The sequence below is a fragment of the Megascapheus bottae genome, chromosome 2 (genome assembly GCF_031878675.1).
Source record: "Megascapheus bottae isolate mThoBot1 chromosome 2, mThoBot2.hap1, whole genome shotgun sequence".
In the NCBI taxonomy this organism is placed as follows: domain Eukaryota; kingdom Metazoa; phylum Chordata; class Mammalia; order Rodentia; family Geomyidae; genus Megascapheus; species Megascapheus bottae.
Window position 1 is genome coordinate 95943742 of NC_143510.1, and position 24602 is coordinate 95968343.

Here is a 24602-nt window from a genome sequence, read left to right on the forward strand (position 1 = left end):
GAGGGAAGGCCCTGGCCCTCCCATCCTCCCCTGGGTGCCTGACCCCGCACAGAAACCGCACACACCAGCCCTCACCAGTTCCCATCTTGCCACATGGGCTCTGGGCATCTGGGTCTGCCACCTTGGACAGCTCCTCCCCATGCCACCAGACACCTATGGCGCTCCAGAGACTCCCCTCCACCTCCAGCCCATCCCGCCCGCTCCTCCATGTCCCCGTCTTTGTGTAATTCCCAGCAAATGCCACCTCTACCACTGGACAGAGCCCCTGACAGTGGAGTCACCGTCCTTACCAGCCCCCCAGGCCCTGCACAGAAGGCCTCATGGAGTGGCACTCACCGTGTGCTGAGGGAGAAGAGTGAAGGGTTGAGCATGATCACTGGACCTGCCGGGACAGTCCTTGTCTCTACCCGGTGTCCGGGCTTCCATCTCGATGGCATGCCCTTGAGCGCAGATCTGTCTTTATTGGTCAGTGATACTCTTTAGTGGTTGGTGGTGGTGGCCCGGCCACTGTTACTATCAGAGAGATGACTTAAAGAGGGTCCCTTCTGGCTAGAATTCCCTCTCAGATCAGGTGCCCTCCCCTGCAAGGCCTGGGCCAGCTGCAGGCCTCTGATTCTCCCTGGTGTCGGGGGAGAAGTGGAGGACAGGGAAAGAGAAGCCAGGAAAGCAACGTGGGTCAGGAAGAAACAAGCTCTTCCCTGTGCCCACGTTGGCCCAGGGCTGTGTGCATGCTTATGCACAGACAGGCGGGTATGCCCGTGTGTGCATGGGCGTGTACACAAGCCTGGGCGCCTGTGTGGCCTGCGTGTCTGGCAGGCTTTGGCCTCCTGTGTTACCTCACCAGCTGTCTGCTCTGTGTCCACTTGCCCGGCACGTGCTATGCCACGTGTGCCCCAGTGTGTCTGCATGCAGTGTGTGTGCATATGTGTACACGCACGCGTATAGATGGTGCTGACGTATGGAACCGAGCCTCCACGGGCCGCGACCTTGGACAGCCGGGCTGCCTCCTGGTGCAGGACCACCGGTGCGGCCCTCAGCTCCCTGGCAGGGTCTGGCCTGTTTGCCAGCTCTCAGAAGCCATGTCAGGGGCTGGTGTGCGACCTGTGGGGATGGAGACCAACGGCCCAGCTTGGCTCAGTGCAGTTTTCCCCTGTGAAATGCCCGGGAGGGGCGGGGAGCGCCTTCCTCGGTGCCCCTCTCGTGGGTTCATTTCCGGCCACGGCTGAAATGGGCCACATTTAATTTCCTGCCTGCCGAGGCCGAGCTGGCAGGAGGGCGCAGGTGGAGGGATGGCCGGGCGCTGGGCGGCCCCGGGGCGGACTCTGGGAGTCCGCGCCCTGGCTTCCCAGCACTGGTGTTCAGGTGAGGCCTCCCGCGGAGGGCAGAGGGTGGCTGCGGGCCGGGCGCCGGGCCGGGGCGGACTCTGGGAGTGCGCGCCCTGGCTTCCCTGCGCCGGGTTCAGGTGAGGCCTCCCGGGGCGTGCGTCCTGCCTGCGGGCCTCCGCGGAGGGTGGCTGCGGGCCGGGCGCCGGGCCGGGCGGGGGCAGGGGCGGACTCTGGGAGTGCGCGCCCTGGCTTCCCTGCGCCGGGTTCAGGTGAGGCCTCCCGGGGCGTGCGTCCTGCCTGCGGGCCTCCGCGGAGGGTGGCTGCGGGCCGGGCGCCGGGCCGGGCGGGGGCAGGGGCGGACTCTGGGAGTGCGCGCCCTGGCTTCCCTGCGCCGGGTTCAGGGGAGGCCTCCGCGGAGGGCGGAGGGTGGCTGCGGGCCGGGCGCCGGGCCGGGGCGGGGGCGGCCGCTCACCGCGCCCCTGCGCCTGTCTCGTAGGTCAGCTGGCGGCCGGCACCTGTGAGATCGTGACCCTGGACCGGGACAGCAGCCAGCCTCGGAGGACCATCGCCCGGCAGACGGCTCGCTGTGCGTGCAGAAAGGGGCAGATCGCGGGCACCACGAGGGCGCGGCCCGCCTGCGTGGACGGTAAGCGCCCGGCCCGGGCGCCGGCCCTGGCGCCGCGCAGTCACCTCCTCGGGGAACCACCCCAGAACGCTCCGAGCACGGGGTGCCAGGCCCGCCCAGGCCAGCCGCCGGCGGAGAGCTCACGGGGGTTGGACGGTGGGCAGCGTCCGCGGGTGCTGGCGTGGTGGGCGGTGGGCGGGGCGTCCCGCCGGCGTGGTGGGTGGTGGGCGGGGCGTCTGTGCGGGCATGGTGGGCGGTGGGTGGGGCCGTGCCGGCGCGGTGGGCGGGGCGTCCGCGCCCCATGGCGGGTGGTGGGCGGGGCGTTCTGCCTGCGGGGTGGGTGGTGGGCGGGGCCGTGCCGGCGTGGTAGGCGGGGCGTCCTGCCGGCGTGGCGGGTGGTGGGCGGGGCGTCCTGCCTGCGTGGTGTGTGGTGGGCGGGGTCGTGCCGGCGAGGCGGGTGGTGGGCGGGGCCGTGCTGGCGTGGTGGGCGGGGCGTCCTGCCGGCGTGGCGGGTGGTGGGCGGGGCCGTGGCGGGTGGTGGGCGGGGCGCCCGCGGGGCCGGTGGTGGCGGGCGTCTGTCTGTGTAGCCCCGCTCGCTTGCAGGCGGGGACCCCCCCCCCGACTCCCAGGTGGGCTCCGGCACGCGGCGCTGCGGGAGTCCGTGTACTTCCGCGTGGCGGTGAGCGTCGAGCGGTCCAGGACCGAGGAGGCCCCGACGGGGATGGGGGATCGGGCGATCGCAGCCCGTCCTCCGGAGAAGAAGCGCGGGGCGGTCCGGGGGAAGGGGCGGGCGAGGGCAGCGGCCGGGCTGGCGGGGCTCCCCAGCTGCGCGGGCCACAGCCCAAAGCGCTCAGGAGCCGCGGGACGGGCGAGGCGCGGCCGGCGTGGATCTGGCGGGAGAGCGGCGGCCACGCGAGGCGGGCCTGACACGGGCAGCCTGTAGACAGGAGCTGGGTCCTGGGACCTGGATCCCGGCACGCTGGGTGGAAGTGGGCACGCCAGGTCCGGAGCCCCACCCTCGGGACCTCGACCCACCCACGGGGACAGGGACCCACCCACGGGGACAGGGACCCACCCACGGGGACCGAGACCCACCCACGGGGACCGAGACCCACCCACGGGGACAGGGACCCACCCACGGGGACAGGGACCCACCCACGGGGACCGAGACCCACCCACGGGGACAGGGACCCACCCACGGGGACAGGGACCCTCCCACGGGGACCGCGACCCACCCACGGGGACAGGGATCCACCCTCGGGGACAGGGACCCACCAACGGGGACCGCGACCCACCCACGGGGACCGAGACCCACCCACGGGGACAGGGACCCACCCACGGGGACCGCGACCCACCCACGGGGACAGGGACCCACCCACGGGGACAGGGACCCACCCACGGAGACAGGGACCCTCCCACGGGGACCGCGACCCACCCACGGGGACAGGGATCCACCCTCGGGGACAGGGATCCACCCACGGGGACCGGGACCCACCCACGGGGACAGGGACCCACCCACGGGGACAGGGATCCACCTTCGGGGACAGGGACCCACCCACGGGGACCGGGACCCACCCACGGGGACCGGGACCCATCCGGGACCCACGTCTTTCACCCGCATTTCCCTGGTGTGGATTCTTCCCAGGATGAGGGGCCTCAGCACGGCCCCCACTCTTCTCTGCCCTCCTCGTTCTCCTCTCCTCTCCCTTCTTGTCCTCCCCTGTCTCCCTCCTCCCTCCTCTCCCTCCTCTCCTCTCCCCTCTTGTCCTCCCTGTCTCCTCCTCACCCTCCTCTCCTCTCCCTTCTTGTCCTCCCTGTCTCCCTCCTCCTTCCTCTCCCTCCTCTCCTCTCCCCTCTTGTCCTCCCTGTCTCCTCCTCTCCTCTCCCCTCTTGTCCTCCCTGTCTCCCTCCTCACCCTCCTCTCCCTTCTTGTCCTCCCTATCTCCCTCCTCACCCTCCTCTCCTCTCCCTTCTTGTCCTCCCTGTTTCCCTCCTCACCCTCCTCTCCTCTCCTTCTTGTCCCCCCTGTCTCCCTCCTCGCCCTCCTCTCCCCCCCTCTCTGGGGGCAGATGGTCTGGGTGGATAATGAGCTGAATCTGGGCTGCCCACCCGCAGACCCTGCCCCTCCCACCTCCCAGAACCCCGGGAAGCTGGGTCCAGAGACGCGAATGAAAACCTCACAGTTTTCAAGGGAAGGCACACAAATGAGTTAGCTGGCGGTTTCTGCACAGTAGGCATTTTCCAGCGGATATCTAATTTAATTTTCGCCTTTCTGTGTCTTGCTCTGCCTGCATTATAAACTTGGGGTGGCATGTGGGTTTGCTGAAGGATTGTGGGGCAGTGGGCTGGCGGGTGTTGGATGTAAGCAGGGCTGAGCTGAGTGCTTCCTGCCGACCCTCCGTGCTGGGAAGGTCAGGGCCACACTCCTCCGGTTGTGCTCTCTCCTTGTTAGCTGACATTCGGGTGCTCGTGAGGTTTTCCTCATTCATTTGGAGAAGGCAAGTGTTGTGATGCCAGAGCGTGGGTACTGACTCTCAACGCAGTCTACCAAACCCAAGGCGAGTGTGGCCGCTTCTTCCTGCTTCCCCTTGACAAAGATGCCTCCTGAGGGAGCCTTCCAATGGGTGTTGAGGGCTGAAGAGGAGCTCCATCTGCTGGCACAGGTGGTGACAGCAGAGCCTCTGGGCTAGCACACCCAGCTCCTCTCTGGGTTTGCATGAGCCTGTCCCTGGAGGCGGGCTGGCGTTGGGGTGACCGTAGCTACCCACAGTGGTGGACAGGTGCCAGGAAGCAGCCGTCCCCCTGCATGGCCTGTGGTTCTTCTCCAAGCCCCGCCTGGCCGGTGTGATTGGCACAGGGATCCTGGGTATCCGCCCTCCCAGGCTGGAACCCAGGGAAGACTGTTTTCAGCACGGTCTGGGAGGCAAAGCAGTGTCAGACAGGAAGTCCAGGTGGCTCTGCAGCCTGGACGCCGTGCAGTGGGTGTCCGTGGGGAGCCTGTGTCTCCCCACGCTGCTGGGAAGGAGCTCTTCTTCCTCCTCAGGCTCTCGGGGAGGCCAGCCCACAGAATCATGCTTCCCAAGAACAGATCCTGGCCACGCATGTACCACACACCCCACCGACGAGGAAGGGATGGGAGGTGGGCACAGACCCCTCCCCGCGGCCTGGCCGCGTACAGACGGCTGCCGTGGTACTGGCTGAAGACGCATCCCCTGCACCCCTGCACAGAGTAGGAGTTACCCAGAAGAACCCCGGAGGCAGAGCCGGGCCAGCGTCTCTCTCAGAGGTGGGTGTGGGGACTGGGAGCGCAGAAGGAGATCTGTGGTTCCCATCGTGGAGTATGCCCACCCGACCACCAGCACACGCCGGGGGACGCATAGTGTTTTCAGCAGATGGAGCTGTTCCCTCTCCCCGGGAAGGGAATGACGCCGATGGCTCCCTCCCATCCACACCAGGTTAATGCAGAGTGGGTTCAAGGCCGAGGTTGCTGACAATAATTGCGCAAAACTCAGAAGAAAGCGGGCAACGCTTCAGGAGTGGAGGAAAGAGTCTGGCTGTTCCTTGCTCAAGCTATTGTATGACCCATAGTTCTAGTACTGTGGACAGCTAGGTATGTACCCAGAGAATAAAAAGATGTCCACACAGAAGCCTGTACAGGAGTGTTCACAGCTCCGTTAATCCTAGCGGGTGAAGCACACAGCGCTAGCGTCTGTCCTTGTGCCCGTGGGTAAGCAGCATGGCATCTTCACCTGGCCCTGCTACCTGTGGATGACCTTGAAAACCTATGCCAACTGGGAGAAGGCAGGCCTCAAGGGCACGTGCCTGCCCACAATAGGCAAGACTGCGGAAACGGCCAATAACAGGTGGTCTGGGGCTAGCCTGGCATCGGAAGGACACAGAGTCCGAGCTGGGGGACACAAGGCTTCCCGCTGGTGATGACAGCCTGTCCCCAACTGCCCATCCTCAACCTGGATTGTGCTCACCTGGGAAGCAGCAGAGGCCAGGAAATGCTATGGAAAGGCCCCACATATCACCCCCTGCGCAGCTGCTGGTTTGGGGAAGAAGACCAGAGTTTTGATGGTCTCAGCTAGCAGCAGACTTCTCTCTCAACCGTAACCGCAGCCCCCTTGCTGCCCTCTGGCACATATCCCTTCACCCGCAACACCAAGGGTGTGCTGGCTACCAGTATGGATGGTGCAGGACCCCCACTTTGGTAGGTGCAACCAGCAGCCTCTGGACCTGAGACTGGCACTGTTGGCTCATCTTGTACTGCCCAGGGCCTTTTGGCTCCAGAACGTGTGTCTGGGTTGGTGTCTGTGCCACCCAGGGTCAGACCACATTTCTGCAAGGCCACGGGGACCCACTTCTCCCAGGGACACTGGGGAAGGGAGGGGGGAACCCTGAGCGGTTGCCGATATGGTCACAGATCCAGGGTGGGCCAGGCAGAGGACGGAGGCCTGGCAGTGGCCAGATGCTGTGGCTGCACAATCCAGAAAGGCTTCCTGGAGAAGCCCGGCATGGCACTGTGGCCTGCGGGGGTGGGGGGGGAGCAGCAGTTTTTTCACCTGCGGTCCGTGCTAGGGGTCCCTTGGCAGCAAGGGCGAGTGAGTGGCCACGTGCTGACATCTCACTGGACTCCAGCAGGCAGGCGAGCTCAGCCCTCCTCCCAGGGAGAGGTGCACTCCTACATACGTTCTTACTTGAAGGAGTATTTCTGTGTGGTTCTGCCTTAGTCCAGCAGAACTGCTGAAACTGGGTGCTTAATAGAGAATAGTCAGATATTGTTCTGCCTGTAATCCTCGCTGCTTAAAAGGCTGAGATCTGAGAACTGTGGTTCAGAGACAGCCAGGGCAAGAAAGTCTGTGAGACTCTTATCTCCAGTTAACCACTAAAGGGCTGGAAGTGGAATTATAGCTCAAAGTCATTGAGTGCCAGCCTGGAGCAGAAACGCTAAGGGACAGTCTCCAGACCCTGAGTACCGGCCCTAACACTAGCGTGTACACACGTGCGCGCACACACACATGCACACACAGATTGTTTTCCCTCCTACCTCTGGAGCCTGAGATGCTGCGGGCCAGGTGCTGCAGGTCTCCAGAGCACAGGAAGGTTGTGTCCACATAAGGGCCCAGGGGCCTTCCACTGAGCCCTTTACCCGCAGAGTAAATCTGCTCATGGAAGCAGACCCGAGACCCGGACAAAAGGCTCATCTCACAACTCGCGGAGCGGGGGTGGTTTCCAATGTGAATTTCAGAGCGTTGTAATTTAGAAGTGTGAATGCCTGCTCTTCATGAAGCTGTGTGACCTTGGGCAGTGCCCCTGACCTCTTTGAGCTATGCACAGAGAAGCAGCACTGCGCTGCATGGGACGGGTCGGCCTTCCCTCCTCCCGGTAGCCACGTACTGACTTTGTTTCATGGGGCCACTTTCCTGACTTGAAGTAGTCATGGGTTGAATTTTCAGAAGATTACAAATCTGACTGATACGCATAACTGAATTATTAGATGATGTAAACTTTCCTGTTAACCACCAGAAAACAGGAACTGGCCCAGGGTCAAAGTGGTAGAGCGATAGCCTTGAGCTGGAGAGGTCAGGTACAGCACCAGGCCCAGAGTTCAAGCCCCATGACCACCCCCGCCCGTAACACCAACAAAAGACAAAGGAATTTCTGAGCATTCTAGAAGGAAGGAAGAGCCAAGTAAGCCTAAATCAAAGTGGAAAATGTACCAACAGTGGAAGTCACCTAAGCAAATGTTAGCAGTTGAAAGGCAACTAAACTGCCAAGGCCCTAGTTAGGCTGAGAGGAGGGATGAGGAGTTGGGGGGGAGAGAAGAGTCGTCACGTGACTGTGTGGGGACCAGAGGACCGACTTTGCTGCACCTCATGTAAATGAGAAGGGTTAAAGGATGACTGCAGACAGCTGTTTGCCCACTTGTTGGATGACCTGTTGGGACCGACGTTCCTGCAAGACACAAACTACCAAGACCAGCTCAACAGGAAACAGATTCTGGAGGACTATTTGTTTTCCAGTAATCAGAAAGAAAGCTTCCCAGCAAGAATGCCCCCAAGCAGAGGTCTGCACAGATGAATTGTTACTAAGTCTTTAAAGAAATTAACAATGATCCTTCTCAACTCTTCCACAATATGGAAGATTAAAGAAGCCCTAACAAGGCTGTCACCCTGAGAGCAGACAACAGCGAAGACATCCCAGAGGCACCCACAGAACACACAGACCTTGGAGATAAAGACACAAAAGTTCTCCACAAAATAACAAGCCCAGCAGTGTGGCCATGTGGAATTCATCCCAGGATTGTAAGGATGGTTCAACCTATGCACACTGCCAATATAACCCAGAATAAAAGTCATGTGACATGTAAACAGATGGAAAAAAATCAGCCAAAGTCAGCATCTCCAGAATGCGGGCTGGAAAGAGAACCTCGGAATGACCCAGGACAGGAAGCTGTCTCTCCACCCTGTTGAACATTACAGTCTCTAGCTGGGGGAAATGAGGCAAAAGGCAGTCCCTATCGGAGTGGAAGGAGTAAAATTATCTGTGTCTGCAGTTAAGCTGGTCACTGATGAAGAAAGCCTTTGGAGCCGGCACACGCACACGCACACGCACACGTGCACACACACACATACACACGTGCACATACACACACACACGCGCGCACACATGTGCACACACACGCACACACACACATACACACGCACACACACACGCGCACACACACGCACACACACGTGCACACACATACACACGTGCACACACGCGCACACACGCGCACACACACGCACACACACGCACACACACACGTGCACACACACGTGCACACACACACACACACACAAACGCACACACGCACGCACACACGCACACACACACAGCTTCTTAATAACCAAGTCCAGTGAGGCTGCAGATCATGCAATTAATGCATGAATCCCTTGTACTTCCCCGTGTGAGAGCAGCAGTATTAAGAAAACAATTGCATGCCCAGTAGCATCCAAGAGAATGGAATACTGGACAATAGTCTGAAAGGAAGACATGCAGAGCTTGTACCCTGAGACCCAGGAAGCAGAGTGGAGGTGCTCAACACCAGAGCCGCGCCCTGGCCCAGCCGGGTCCTCAGGCTGGAGAGCCTCCTTTCCTCCTCAACACACCCAGCGCTGAGCTGGCCCACGTCTGTGATGTTGTGTGCCCAGTGAGAAGGGCCGTGCCCGGGGCCTGGGGGCTGGGAGCGAGCGCTGGAACGCAGCCCAGGGGCGGGAACTGAAGACTGCAGCTCCAGTGTGGGGGAGGACGCCCTGGGAGAGCTGGGCTTCACCAGGCCGTGTGCTCAGGGACCTTGGCCACACAGGGCAGAGGGCAGGGTCAAGAGCAAGCGTCAGAGAGGGCTCTGTGAGGTTGAGTGCAGGGGAAGACGGGAGGACACCACCCCATGTTTCATGTCCTCCTCTCCTCTGTAGACCCACGCTCTGGTTTCCATGCCTGCCTGGCCTCTTTAAGCCAGGAAGGCTTCCTGGAGGAGGTAGAAGGCTCGTGCTGGCTCTGTGAGAACCCCACTTCCCTCTGATCTGTTCTGGGGAGTGGTGGCAGGGCCCCTCCATGGCCAGGGTGGCCCCAGGCTTTGCCGTGGCGGGGGAGGGGGACCGGTCCACCGCAACTGGCATTCCTCTGCCCTGCCCAGCACAGGCGTCCTCGGACGAGCATAGAGCCCCGCACTGTCTGGGATGGGACTTGTGACTTCAGACTGAACAGCAAATCAGAGGCAAGGAGGTTTCGGTTTTCCGTGGCTTTTGGAAGCTGCTTTGGTCGTGTGGCATGGGTGAGCGGGATGGTTGTCTGTCCCGTGTCCTGTCCTGCAGAGGCGCCCGGTCACCTCTGGGGTCCACTGGATGCCGCTTCACCCCCTCTTTCTGAGTGTTGATAACCTGGTGTGGGGCACATGTCTGATCCGTCCGGCTCCCCAGATCCAGGCCCTGCGCAGAGGAGTCTTGGGCGGCCTTGAGCCTCGCCAGTTTGCAGCCCCCCACATACTGTGCGCCGGCCGAGCATGGGTTCTGAAGGCGGGCGGGTGTCACGCACAGGCCTGGTGTGGGGGTCTCCTCGTGGTGTGATGGGTTCACTTCTGTGGCGGTGGGAGGGTATGGTGACGGAGGGTTCCAGTCTCACTCAGAAATCCCCGGGAGGCCACAGTGGGGTTGGAAATGGAGGGGACCTTCTGTACAGCTCTCCCTGGGGATGCGTCCTTCCCAGCCCCCTGCCTCCCAATCAGATGCTGATGGGGACCCCGCCTCATGCAGCAGCCCGGCCGCGGATGAGGGGTGGTGAGCAGGAGATGGGGCTGGCTGGCTGGGTGCCTCCTCGCTGGGCTCCTCGCTGAGGAGTGGCTCTGTGCTGAGTGGAGAGCTGGGTCTGCGTGGAAGCGCCTGACACAGACACGTCCACGGCACGCGTGGACAGCCAGCCACTACCACTCCTGCGGGCAAGTGTGGGCCGGGGCCGCCGCCCCTCTGTCGGCTGCAGTTCAGCTTTGCCAGGAGAAGGTTTGCTAAGCAAGTTGTCCGAGGGCACAGGACCCTGAGCTGGCTCCAGAGGGCGGGGTGGGGGCTGTCCTTGGCCCACCTGCTTGGGTCCCCACGAGGGACAGGAAGGGGTGTTCTCTTCCCTACTCAGCCAGGTCCTCGGTGGGCATCTCTTCCCCGTAGGAAACTCACAGCAAGCCAGGGCTGGGTCTGGGGCGGGCCGGGCCGGGAGCTGGCCTTGCATGGGGTAGAAGTGGGTGAACCCCACTCCAGAGGCAGAGCCCAGGCCGAGGGCAGTTCCTGGCCCCCTCCATCCTGGAGCTGAGGCGGCTGGTGGCAGAAGGAGGGGGGGCCTCCAGGAGGAGGAGGAAGAGGAGGAAGAGGAGAAGGGGGGGAGTGGAAAGGGACAACAGGCCCCTCCCTCTCAGGGCTTAGCTGTGGTAACCCGCTGCCAGCCTGACCCGCCACTTGGCCTCTGTCCAGCCTCTGCCCGTCAGTTTTATCTTCCACCTTTTGAGCGTTCCTCCGGCCGCCCCTGCAGGCTGGCGCCTCTCATGCTGAGGGCCCTGCCTGCCGTTTCTCCTGGTGCATTCTGGCAATGGCGGATCTGGGGTTTCGAGATTCTGCTGTTTTCTTCTGCCTCCTGAGGAGTTCTGTCCCCTCACTCGTAACGCTTTCAGTAACATTCTGAAACATTCTTGAGACAGAATGGAGGAGAGGGGACTCGCCCTTGATCATATCATGTGCAGGTAGGTAACCATCTTATCCCGTCTCAGCAGCTGCAGTCCAGGGCTCCCGTCACGCACGTACCCCACCCCAGGACGCCAGCCAACCCACAGCACCCCCTTTCCTCCTCCACCTTTATAAATGTGCCAGGTGGGGTTTGCAGTGGGGGGTAGCGGGTGCCCATCTCCTTGTCACCCCCCCACGTCCAGCTCAGGAGAGCAGGGCAGCTCCAGCAGGCCTGGGGACCAGTCCTGGGAGAGGCCCCCACCTGCCGGAGGAGCCCTGAGCCCCTCCCATGGCCGAGGCCGCCGTCCACCTGCCCTGAGGGCTGCTGGCCACAGAGGGGAGCTTGTGTCCATGGCAGCTGCTGACCTCTCCCCACGACTAGCCCCCCGGCTGGAGCTGGAGAGCCCTGCTTGTTTTGTGCTGTAGTGACAGGATAGGCTTGTACAAGAGTGAACAGAGAGCAGAGAGGTTCCCCAAGTCTTCCGCCACGCAGGGACCCCAGCACAGGGGAGGCCCTTGTGTTGTAACTTAAGAGCCAGGACCCACCGTGAATATGAGGTCCCCGAGGCGTGGGACCCTTGGCTAACAGGAGGCCCCGAGGTGTGGGACCCACTGTGAATATGAGGTCCCCGAGGCGTGGGACCCTTGGCTAACAGGAGGCCCCGAGGTGTGGGACCCACTGTGAATATGAGGTCCCCGAGGTGTGGGGAAACAGGAAAGACTAGGTCTAAGCAAGCCGCCTGTTCTCAGCCATACGGGCACCTTACCAGGAAACCCAGCTTCCACGGCCTCAGCGGGAGACAGCCACCCTTGCAGGTGCAGATCTGCCATGTGGCCCAGACCTCTGGGGATATACCAGTGCTTCCTGTTGTTTGGCCCAGGGAGGCCCCCGCTCCAGACCCAGCTCGTGGTGCCTTTGTTTGCCTCCAGTAGGCGATGTCTCTACAGGCTGTGTGCTGGCTCTGTTCTGGGCAGCTGGTCTACCTACAATGGATGGTTTCCGACAGCATCAGCGTGAAGCCCCGGGGTGTGGGGGCGCTCTGGACTCCCCTGGGGTGGTGGCCCGGCCGTCACTGTGGTGGTCGTCCTGTCGTGGTCCTGACTCGAGTCTAGGGCCACTTTCAGAGGCGCTGACCCTGCGGGCTGGGAGGCCAGTGTGTGCGGCTGGTCTGTGCCTCCGGGTGCACAGCTGGCCTCTGTCACCAGCCCTGTGGAGCTGGTGTCGGCTGGGGTTTGTAAGGGAGTGAGAAGACCCCTGGGTCACCCCTGGAAGTGAGGTGCCCCCTGGGGGTCCCTGGCTCCAGGGACACCATGCCTTCCCAGGAAGCTGCCTTGGGTCCTCTGTGTGAAGCCCAGCTGGACAGCACAGCACGGGCTCTGCCCAGCTCCACTGCCTAAGGGTGTGATTATCCCCCTGTCTCCTCCTGTTCACCCTAGAGACGGCAGCACACTGTAGGAGCAGGGCCACGGCCAGAGTCAGGAGACAGGCTGGGAAGGAGAGCAAAGAGTGGAAAACTTGTAATAAAACGACATGTCCTGAAATAGCCATGCTGTGATCGCGATGCGTTGGCAGGGTGATGGCTCGGTGTGGGTGTTGTGTGGGGGAGGAGGACTCTCCCCCATGGATGCCCCTCCCCCCGCTCCGCGCCTGCTCTGTCCTCCTGGTGTTTATTTACCTCGTGTGGACTCCACACTGCACTGTGACCGCCGCCCCTTTAATTCAATGTCTCATCCCTTCGGACTCCTGTCAAGAGTAATCAGCCTCTGGCCGCTAGGCCTGCAGAGTCTGCAGCGTGCGCTGGGTCTTGGGGGCACGGATCCTTGGCACAGAGGCTGCCTGTCTTGCCATCTTGAGGCGGGCACCTGTGCTGGGCCCCGTGGCAGACTTGCAGCTGGGCGTTCATCAAGATGAAAGAGAAACAGCCAGACATCCACACGACCACACTGGCACGGTGTTCTGAGGGCGCCCAGCTCCCCCAGCTCTGTGTGAGAATCCTCACCCTCCACCGCAAGGTGACAGCCAGAGGAGGGGCAGACTTCGCAGGCTCTGTGTCTGTGCAAAAGGGACCCAGAGAGAAGGGACCATTCCACCACTTGTGGACACAGGCATGGGGTGCCATGCACAAGCCAGGAAGCAGGCTCTCGCAGACCGTGGATGCGCCGGCCCCTGGCTGTGGGCTTGTCACACCGCCAGGACTGGGACATGTCAATCTGCTACCACCATGCTGCCAGTCTGCTGCGGTTTCACACTGCAGGGGACGGTGGTGTGGGCACTGATTCATGTCCACGTCCTTAGAACTGAAGGAGACTGCAGTCGCAGAACATGACTAGGTCCTGTCTCAGGGACGCATGTGTTTCTCTCCATGTGATGGTGCCCCCCAGTCTCCAGTGGCCCCTCTTTCAAGCCCAGGCCATTGGTCACTGGCTTCCGGCATTTGCATGTCTGCTCAGTAAGATTTCCCGAGGCAAGCACATCAAAGGGGAGAGAGCCCCCCCACCAGCAGGTCCGGGCATCGGGGCCCGCGGGCCTCTGGTCACTCCAGTGGCAGCTCCCAGTGCACTGTCCCAGAGGACCCAAGCTGGAAGTGGCAGGGTTCCCTGGAGTCAGTATGAGAAGCGTGCTTTCTTCTTCCCTCCCGGTGGTGTGTCAGTATGCCCCTCCTTCCCTCGCCCTGACCTGGCCCATCACCCTCCACCCCGCTCTCTAGGCTCAAAGACCTTGTGGTCACATGACCAAGTAATGACAAAGCTGAGCTGTTGAACCCAAGGTCTCACAGACTCCAGAGCCAGGCTCCGCCCGCCCAAGCTAACTTCTCTATGCCTTTAGTCGAAATGGAGAATAACAGACCGTGACCTGGCCCGCCCCAGTGTCCCACGGCTGACTCTGCGCTCTCAGGCAGCTTGACCGGTCAGGCCCACAGGAATCGTGACTCCGCACGATGGTGGAGGACAGGGAGGAGGCAAGAGCGATGGGTGCTGGTGGGGTCATGCGTTCCGAGCCCCGGGGAGGGGCAGCCTGGACGGGCCTGCGTGGCTGCTCAGAGCTGCAGACGTGCTCTGGGCGGGCCGCGACTGCACGTAAGGCTGTAATAGGCCCTTTGTGGGTTGGCTGTCGTTAATAGTGGTTTTTATGGAAAATAAATGCTATATTTGTTACAATTCCTTTATCCAGGCCATTTTCCTTTGAAGGGGTCACCCTGATTCCGTTTGCAGAGAGGATCAGGAGTGTGCTCGTTAACAGGGGTTCTTCCTGTTGACATCCCCGGCATCGGCCACATATACAAGGCTCTGTGACCCAGGCATGGGGGGACTGGATGGACTCCCCCTCGTTCGTGGCTGGGTCGTGGCTGGTGCAATGTGGCTCTGATTCTCAGGAGGCCCTCAGGCTGCAGAGCCCTGAGTGGAAGATTCAGGGAGCACAGCCAGCGCCCTGGGCCGAGTAGAACCCCAGGCTCTTGGCAACCCAGACAGGATTTAGGAGTGGCTGGATACCAGCGCGGTTCTGCGGCGTCATCAGGATGTAGGGAGTGAGTGCCGGGTCGGCTTCCATCACCTCCCTGACGGCCAGGGAGCACCTCTAAGTGGGATGAGGGTGATTTTTACATGATGGAGAACACGAGAAGCTGCCGCACCTCCGCTGCGGGCTTGCTGGCCCCGGGGACGCGACGCTACAATAAATAAGGCCCAGAAACACCATTTCCAGACGCAGGGACAGGTGGTGCTCACTTATCTATTTAAATGAGAGTCCTAAACCTTGTTACGTCAAACTGCCATCGCTCATGACCCATAAATTAGGAGGTGGAGGATCACACACAGGTATTTATCAGAAACGCCAGAGGACCCTTTGTGTTCGGGGACCTGGTAAGCCTGGACAAGTGCAAGGAGCCACTGAACACATTGCAAGTTCTGCTTCTGCCGAGCACGCAGCACAGCAGACAGGAGAGCCCCGGGCTACATGTCCTCTTCTGCTGGCCAAGATCTCAGCCTTCCACGATGCCCAGGGCAGGTGAGGGTCAGCGGGGGTGAACAGCGGAGACCTGAGGGTCCTGAGCCTGCACTGCAAGCCGGAAGCCCCATCCTGCCTTTCACCTGACTCACTCTACTGCCGCGTGTCCACGGAGAAGCATGGGCTTGGCCGCCAGGTCCTGGGCGCCCAGGATGGCGTCCATTCTCCCTGGAGGAGTCCAGTGACTTCGGCTTTCTTCATCCACACTGGGCCCAGGGCAGGGGAGGCCTCTGATGCCGCTGGCACTGGCCTCACGGGGCACTGAGTGCGGTCAGCACGCTGCAGGACCCGGCCCAGGTCAACAGAGAGGAGAGACTCTACCTCCTCCCACCATCCAGGCCCAGGACTTGGGCCACGTCTGTGGATTCCTCCCTGGGTTGGTATGCATCTCATGTGATCCTTTCAGTTTGCTGCTGGTGACACCCACTGCAATTGCCAGGGACACTTCAGTGTGTGGACCGCCTTGCAGAGCATGAATCGGCAGTGCGTGGATCACCTTGCAGCATGGCCTTGCAGTGCGTGGAACGGCCTTCCTATGGTTGTTGCTGCGGACCAAAGGCTCTGAGCGCTGCGGCTCTGCTCTGGGCAGCAGCATCCAGCTTACGATTCCGGTCCCTGTTAGGCTTGAGGCAGTGGCACGCGGCCATCCTTGTCTCCACATGCAGGGATCCACAGCTCGGGCCGGGCGTGTGGGCCACGTGGCTTCTAGACCGGTGCTTCAGCACAGCTCGGGTGTGTGGCCTCTCAGGAGCGCTGAGCGTTCTCCTCTCCCCAGAGGACATTGACTTTATCGGCTGGATTGCATAGTTTGCAAACAGCTTTCCGCCAGGCATTGCCGTCAGTCCAGTCTACACCAATGCAATTGGGGGCTGCAACCTGGGCTGCTTCTTCCTTATATACTTTTATTAGCGTGGATGGTGCTACAAAGGGGGTTCGTTGTGAGGTTGTCTCCACACCTGCAGTGCACCCTGATCCACAACCCCTCTACCCCCCTCCCCTGCTCCCTCTCCTTCCTAAACCAAGTCCAGAGCTTTGTTGAAGCTCTCCCAGAAGCACAAAGAACAAGGGCCACGGTCAGCCAGCAGGCTGCAGGTGTGTCCCGGTGGGCAGTGGCCACATGCGAGGACCCTTCTGTGGAGCCCAGAGCAGGTGCAGCCCAAGGCTGTCAGGTTCTGGTTTGGACCCGCCCTGCACGCCCGCCCTCTGCCCCGGCCCTCACCGCCTGTGAGGACTCGCGCCTGAGCTCATGTCCGCCTGTGCTCCGTCCCGGCCCTGGCCTCCAGGGAACCCTGGGCTTCCTGAAAATGAAGACGCTCCCACCACTGCCCACAGATCCACCGCCCTGGCGTGGCGGCGGTGGGAGGAGGGGTCCCCAGCAGGTCACAGTGGCCATTCAGGCATGGCCCAGGCCAGGCTCTGCTCCTGCAGGGTCGTCGGCTAGAAGGCCCCCTTCTCCCCCGTCCCTTGTGGGGGTGAGGCAGCCTCACCTTCCACCAGCCAGGGGACCAGCGAGCCAGGACGGTTTCATTTCCTGCCCTCAAGGACAGGACTGGTTGCTGTTTCCAGGAAGCAAGGGTACTTCCGAGTCGTGCTCTGGCATGGGGCAGACGGTGTCAGGGCCGCCCTGGGGCTCCGAATCACAGTGAAGGAGGGGGATGCGGGGCTCTGAGGAGAAGAGGAGCCTGGCTGCGACCCTGGGGTGACCACGAGAGTGCCGGCTGCTGTGGCAGCTTCTGGAACCTTCTGTGCTCCACGTGGGCGTGGGGCTTCCGCGGTGCTGGGCCGCCAAGCGTGGCCTCCGAGCCTGCAGCCCACTGCATGGAGACCGCACAGAACCAGGCACCCGCAGCGTCCTCTACCTGTGCTCTCAGGACCGGACCTGAGGAGAAGGGAGCGGGCGCGGGGTGACGTGGGAGGAGAGCCAGCCCGGCCTCCTCGTCCCTGCTGTTTTACCACACAGCCTGCGGGGCCCCACTGGTGACCTGGGGACAGCCCCCGTCCCCCGCCCCTCTGCAGCGCGGTCCTCCTCTTGCATGGCCTTGAGCAGACATCTCAGTGAGCTCACTAGAGAAGGGGCTCCAGCCTCTCCACGAGGCACCAAGCCGCCTAGCATGGCGTCCACAAGACCAGCAGCCTCTGCTGCCACATCCTCCTCTTCCTGTGGCTCCTGCGCTCCTCCCCCTCCTCATCCCCCTCCTCCTCCTGCTCCTCCTCTCCCTCCCCCTCCTCCTCTTCCTCCCCCTCCTCCCCCTCCTTCTCCTCTTCCTCCCCCTCCTCCCCCTCCTCCTCTTCCTCCCCCTCCTCCCCCCCTCCTCCTCTTCCTCCCCCTCCTCCCCCTCCTCCTCCTCTTCCTCCCCCTCCTCCCCCTCCTCCTCCTTTTCCTCCCCCTCCTCCTCTTCCTCCTTCTCCTCCCCCTCCTCCTCCTCCTCCTCCTCCTCCTGCTCCTTCTCCTCCTCCTCCTCCTCCCCCTCCAGCCTAGAGACCCAGCATATCCCACACATGGCCAGAAGGGGACATCATCTGACACTGTATCTCCCACAACCAAACCCCAAATGGTGGCTACCATTTCATGGCTGCTAGAGTCAGATGACAAATGACACAAGGCCAGGAGCTTTATGAAAGCAGATGAGAAAGCCCTGCCTACAGCCCAGGTGCTGCAAAGGACAGTCCTCCACCAGGGGTCACACTGCCGCATCCTCCTACAGTGTACACCACAACTGTCCATCCTACAGTGTACACCACGCCTGTCCATCCAACAGTGTACACCACAGCTGTCCATCCTACAGTGTACACCACACCTGTCCCTCCTACAGTGTACACCACAGCTGTCCATCCTACAGTGTACACCACGCCTGTCCATCCAACAGTGTACACCACACCTGTCCATCCTCCTACAGTGTACACCACGCCTGTCCGTCCTACAGTGTACACCACGACTGTCCGTCCTACAGTGTACACCACACCTATCCATCCTACAGTGTACACCACACCTGTCCATCTTCCTACAGTGTACACCACACCTGTCGCTCCTACAGTGTACACCACACCTGTCCATCCTACAGTGTACACCACACCTGTCGCTCCTACAGTGTACACCACACCTGTCCATCCTCCTACAGTGTACACCACACCTGTCCATCCTACAGTGTACACCACACCTGTCGCTCCTACAGTGTACACCACACCTGTCCATCCTACAGTGTACACCACACCTGTCCATCCTACAGTGTACACCACACCTGTCGCTCCTACAGTGTACACCACACCTGTCCATCCTACAGTGTACACCACACCTGTCCATCCTCCTACAGTCTACACCACACCTGTCGCTCCTACAGTGTACACCACACCTGTCCATCCTACAGTGTACACCACACCTGTCCATCCTCCTACAGTGTACACCACAGCTGTCCATCCTACAGTGTACACCACACCTGTCGCTCCTACAGTGTACACCACACCTGTCCATCCTACAGTGTACACCACACCTGTCCATCCTCCTACAGTCTACACCACACCTGTCCATCCTACAGTGTACACCACACCTGTCCATCCTACAGTGTACACCACACCTGTCGCTCCTACAGTGTACACCACACCTGTCCATCCTACAGTGTACACCACACCTGTCCATCCTACAGTGTACACCACACCTGTCGCTCCTACAGTGTACACCACACCTGTCCATCCTCCTACAGTGTACACCACACCTGTCCATCCTACAGTGTACACCACACCTGTCGCTCCTACAGTGTACACCACACCTGTCCATCCTACAGTGTACACCACACCTGTCCATCCTACAGTGTACACCACACCTGTCGCTCCTACAGTGTACACCACACCTGTCCATCCTACAGTGTACACCACACCTGTCCATCCTCCTACAGTCTACACCACACCTGTCCATCCTACAGTGTACACCACACCTGTCCATCCTACAGTGTACACCACACCTGTCGCTCCTACAGTGTACACCACACCTGTCCATCCTACAGTGTACACCACACCTGTCGCTCCTACAGTGTACACCACACCTGTCCATCCTACAGTGTACACCACACCTGTCCATCCTCCTACAGTCTACACCACACCTGTCCATCCTACAGTGTACACCACACCTGTCCATCCTACAGTGTACACCACACCTGTCCATCCTCCTACAGTGTACACCACACCTGTCCATCCTCCTATAGTGTACACCACACCTGTCCATCCTCCTACAGTCTACCCCACACCTGTCCATCCTACAGTTTGCACCACGTCTGTCCATCCTACAGTGTACACCACGCCTGTCCATCCCCCTAGAGTATACACCACACCTGTCGCTCCTACAGTGTACACCACGCCTGTCCATCCTCCTACAGTGTACACGACACCTGTCCACCCTACAGTGTACACCATGCCTGGCTATCCTCCTACAGTGGACACTACACCTGTCCATCGTATAGTGCACACCACACGTGTCCATCCTCCTACAGTGTACATCACGCCTGTCCATTGTACAGTGTACTCCACATCTGTCCATCCTACAGTGTACACCACGCCTGTCCACCCTACAGTGTACACCACACCTGTCCATCCTACAGTTTACACCACGCGTGTCCATCCTACAGTGTACACCACGCCTGTCCATCCTACAGTGTACACCACACCTCTCCATCCTACAGTGTACACTACACCTGTCCATCCTCCTACAGTGTACACCACATCTGTCCATTCTACACTGTACACCACACCTATTCATCCTACTGTGTACACCATGCCTGGCTATCCGCCTACAGTGTACACTACACCTGTCCATCGTAGTGTACACCACACGAGTCAATCCTCCTACAGTGTAGACCACGCCTGTCCATTGTACAGTGTACTCCACATCTGTCCATCCTACCGTGTACACAACACCTGTCCATCCTCCTGCAGTGTATACCACACCAGTCCATCCTACACTCTACACCACACCTGTCCAATCTCCTACACTGTACACCACGCCTGACAATCCTACAGTATACACCACACCTGTCCATCATCCTACAGTGTACACCACACCTGTCCATCCTCCTACAGTGTACACCACACCTATCCCTCCTACAGAGTACAGCACACCTGTCCATCATTCTGCAGTGTACACCACACCTGTCCATCGTCCTACAGTGTACACCACGCCTGTCCATCGTCCTACAGTATACACCACACATGTCCATTATACGGTGTACACCACACCTGTCCATCCTACAATGGACACCACATCTGTCCATACTACAGTGTACACCACACCTGCCCATCCTACAGTGTACACCACACCTGTCCATCCTACAGTGTACACCACACCTGTCCATCCTACAGTGTACACCACACCTGTGCCTCCTACATTGTACACCACACCTGTCCATCATCCTACAGTGTACACCACACCTGTCCATCGTCCTACAGTGTACACCACGCCTGTCCATCGTCCTACAGTGTACACCACACCTGTCCATTATACGGTGTACACCACACCTGTCCATCCTACAATGGACACCACACCTGTCCATACTACAGTGTACACCACACCTGTCCATCGTCCTACAGTGTACACCACGCCTGTCCATCGTCCTACAGTGTACACCACACCTGTCCATCCTACAGTGTACACCACACCTGTGCCTCCTACATTATACACCACACCTGTCCACCATCCTACAGTGTACACCACACCTGTCCCTCCTACAGTGTACACCACACCTGTCCATCCTCCTACATTGTACACCACGCCTGTCCATCCTCCTACAGTTTACACCACGCCTGTCCATTGTACAGTGTACTCCACATCTGTCCATCCTACAGTGTACACCACACCTGTCCCTCCTACAGTGTACACCACACCTGTCCATCCTCCTACATTGTACACCACGCCTGTCCATCCTCCTACAGTTTACACCACACCTGTCCATTGTACAGTGTACACCACACCTGTCCATCCTACAGTGTACACCACGCCTGTCCATTGTACAGTGTACACCACATCTGTCCATCCTACAGTGTACACCACACCTGTCCCTCCTACAGTGTACACCACACCTGTCCATCCTACCGTGTACACAACACCTGTCCATCCTACAGTGTACACACGCCTGTCCATCCTACAGTGTACACCACACCTGTCCATCTTCCTACAGTGTACACCACACCTGTCCCTCCTACAGTGTACACCACACCTGTCCATCCTCCTGCAGTGTATACCACACCAGTCCATCCTACAGTGTACACCACACCTGTCCAATCTCCTACAGTGTACACCACGCCTGACAATCCTACAGTATACACCACACCTGTCCATCATCCTACAGTGTACACCACACCTGTCCCTCCTACAGTGTACACCACACCTGTCCATCCTTCTACATTGTACACCACGCCTGTCCATCCTCCTACAGTGTACACCACACCTGTCCATCCTACAGTGTACACCATGCCTGGCTATCCTCCTACAGTGTGCACCACACCTGTCCCTCCTACAGTGTACACTATACCTGTCCATCGTATAGTGCACACCACACGTGTCCATCCTCCTACAGTGTACACCACGCCTGTCCATTGTACAGTGTACTCCACATCTGTCCATCCTACAGTGTACCCACACCTGTCCATCCTACAGTGTACACCACGCCTGTCCATCCTACATTGCACACCACGCCTGTCCATCCTACAGTGTACACCACATCTGTCCATCCTACAGTGTACCCACACCTGTCCATCCTACAGTGTACACCACGCCTGTCCATTGTACAGTGTACTCCAACTCTGTCCATCCTACAGTGTACACCACACCTGTCCATCCTACAGTGTACACTACACCTTTCCATCCTCCTACAGTGTACCCACACCTGTCCATCCTACAGTGTACCCCACACGTGTCCATCCTCCTACAGTGTACACCACGCCTGTCCATCCTACAGTGTACACCACATCTGTCCATCCTACAGTGTACACCACACCTGTCCGTCCTACAGTGTACAGCACACCTGTCCATCCTACAGTGTACCCCACACCTGTCCATCCTCCTACAGTGTACACCACGCCTGTCCATCCTACAGTGTACACCACACCTCTCCATCCTACAGTGTACACCACACCTGTCCGTCCTAATGTGTACACCACGCCTCTGCATCCTACAGTGTACACTACGCCTGTCCATAGTACAGTGTACACCACACTTGTCCATCCTACAGTGCATACCACACCTGTCCATCCTCCTACAGTGTACAGCACGCCTGTCCATCCTACCGTGTACACCACACCTGTCCATCCTACAGTGTACACCACACCTGTCCATCCTACAGTGTACAGCAAGCCTGTCCATACTACAGTGTACATCACACCTGTTCATCCTCCTACAGTGTACACCACGCCTGTCCATCCTACAGTGTACACCACACCTGTCCATCTTCCTACAGTGTACACCACACCTGTCCATCCTACCGTGTACACCACGCCTGTCCATCCTACAGTGTCCACCACACCTGTCCATCCTCCTACAGTGTACACCACGCCTGTCCATCCTCCTACAGTGTACACCACACCTGTCCATCCTACAGTGTACACCACACCTGTGCCTCCTACATTGTACATCGCACCTGTCCATCCTACACTGTACACCACACCTGTCAATCATCCTACAGTGTACACCACACCTGTCCCTCCTACAGTGTACACCACACCTGTCCATCCTCCTACATTGTACACCACGCCTGTCCATCCTCCTACAGTGTACACCACACCTGTCCATCCTACAGTGTACACCATGCCTGCCTATCCTCCTACAGTGTACACCACACCTGTCCCTCCTACAGTGTACACTACATCTGTCCATCGTATAGTGCACACCACACGTGTCCATCCTCCTACAGTGTACACCACGCCTGCCCATTGTACACTGTACTCCACACCTGTCCATCCTACAGTGTACACCAAGCATGTCCATCCTACAGTGTACACCACATCTGACCATCCTACAGTGTACACCACACCTGTCCGTCCTACAGTGTACACCACGCCTCTCCATCCTACAGTGTACACTACGCCTGTCCATCGTACAGTGTACACCACACCTGTCCATCCTACAGTGCACACCACACCTGTCCATCCTACAGTGTACACAACGCCTGTCCACCCTACAGTGTACACCAAGCCTGTCCATACTACAGTGTACACCACACCTGTTCATCCTCCTACAGTGTACACCACGCCTGTCCATCCTACAGTGTACACCACACCTGTCCATCCTACAGTGTACACCACACCTGTCCATCTTCCTACAGTGTACACCACACCTGTCCCTCCTACAGTGTACACCACACCTGTCCATCCTCCTGCAGTGTATACCACACCAGTCCATCCTACACTGTACACCACACCTGTCCATCCTCCTGCAGTGTATACCACACCAGTCCATCCTACAGTGTACACCACACCTGTCCAATCTCCTATAGTGTACACCACGCCTGACAATCCTACAGTGTACAGCACACCTGTCCATCATCCTACAGTGTACAGCACACCTGTCCATCATCCTACAGTGTACACCACACCTGTCCATGGGCCTACAGTGTACACCACACCTGTCCATTATATGGTGTACACCACACCTGTCCATCCTACAATGGACACCACACTTGTCCATACTACAGTGTACACCACACATGCCCATGCTACAGTGTACACCACACCTGTCCATCCTACAGTCTACACCACACCTGTCCATCCTACAGTGTACACCACACCTGTGCCTCCTATATTGTACACCACACCTGTCCATCATCCTACACTGTACACCACACCTGTCCCTCCTACAGTGTACACCACACCTGTCCATCCTCCTACATTGTACACCACGCCTGTCCATCCTCCTACAGTGTACACCACACCTGTCCGTCCTACAGTGTACACCATGCCTGGCTATCCTCCTACAGTGTACACCACACCTGTCCCTCCTACAGTGTACACCACACCTGTCCATCCTCCTACATTGTACACCACGCCTATCCATCCTCCTACAGTGTACACCACACCTGTCCATCCTACAGTGTACACCATGCCTGGCTATCCTCCTACAGTGTACACCACACCTGTCCCTCCTACAGTGTACACTACACCTGTCCATCGTATAGTGCACACCACACGTGTCCATCTTCCTACAGTGTACACCACGCCTGTCCATTGTACAGTGTACTCCACATCTGTCCATCCCACAGTGTATACCACACCTTTCCATCCTACAGTGTACACTACACCTCTCCATCCTCCTACAGTGTACCCACACCTGTCCATCCTACAGTGTACACCACACCTGTCCATCCTACAGTGTACACCATGCCTGGCTATCCTCCTACAGTGTACATCACACTTGT

The 24602-nt window shown here is 59.3% G+C and overlaps 1 protein-coding gene across 2 annotated transcripts in view; it reads left to right on the forward strand.

Annotated features, from left to right (window-relative positions):
• Positions 1-24602, forward strand: part of Tafa5 (TAFA chemokine like family member 5) — a 158339-nt gene that overhangs the window by 103582 nt on the left and 30155 nt on the right. For both annotated transcript variants that reach the window (XM_090328904.1, XM_090328906.1), the window contains exon 2: positions 1822-1971. In XM_090328904.1, coding sequence (XP_090185030.1) covers positions 1822-1971 — 150 coding nt within the window. The remainder of the gene's footprint in view (positions 1-1821; positions 1972-24602) is intronic.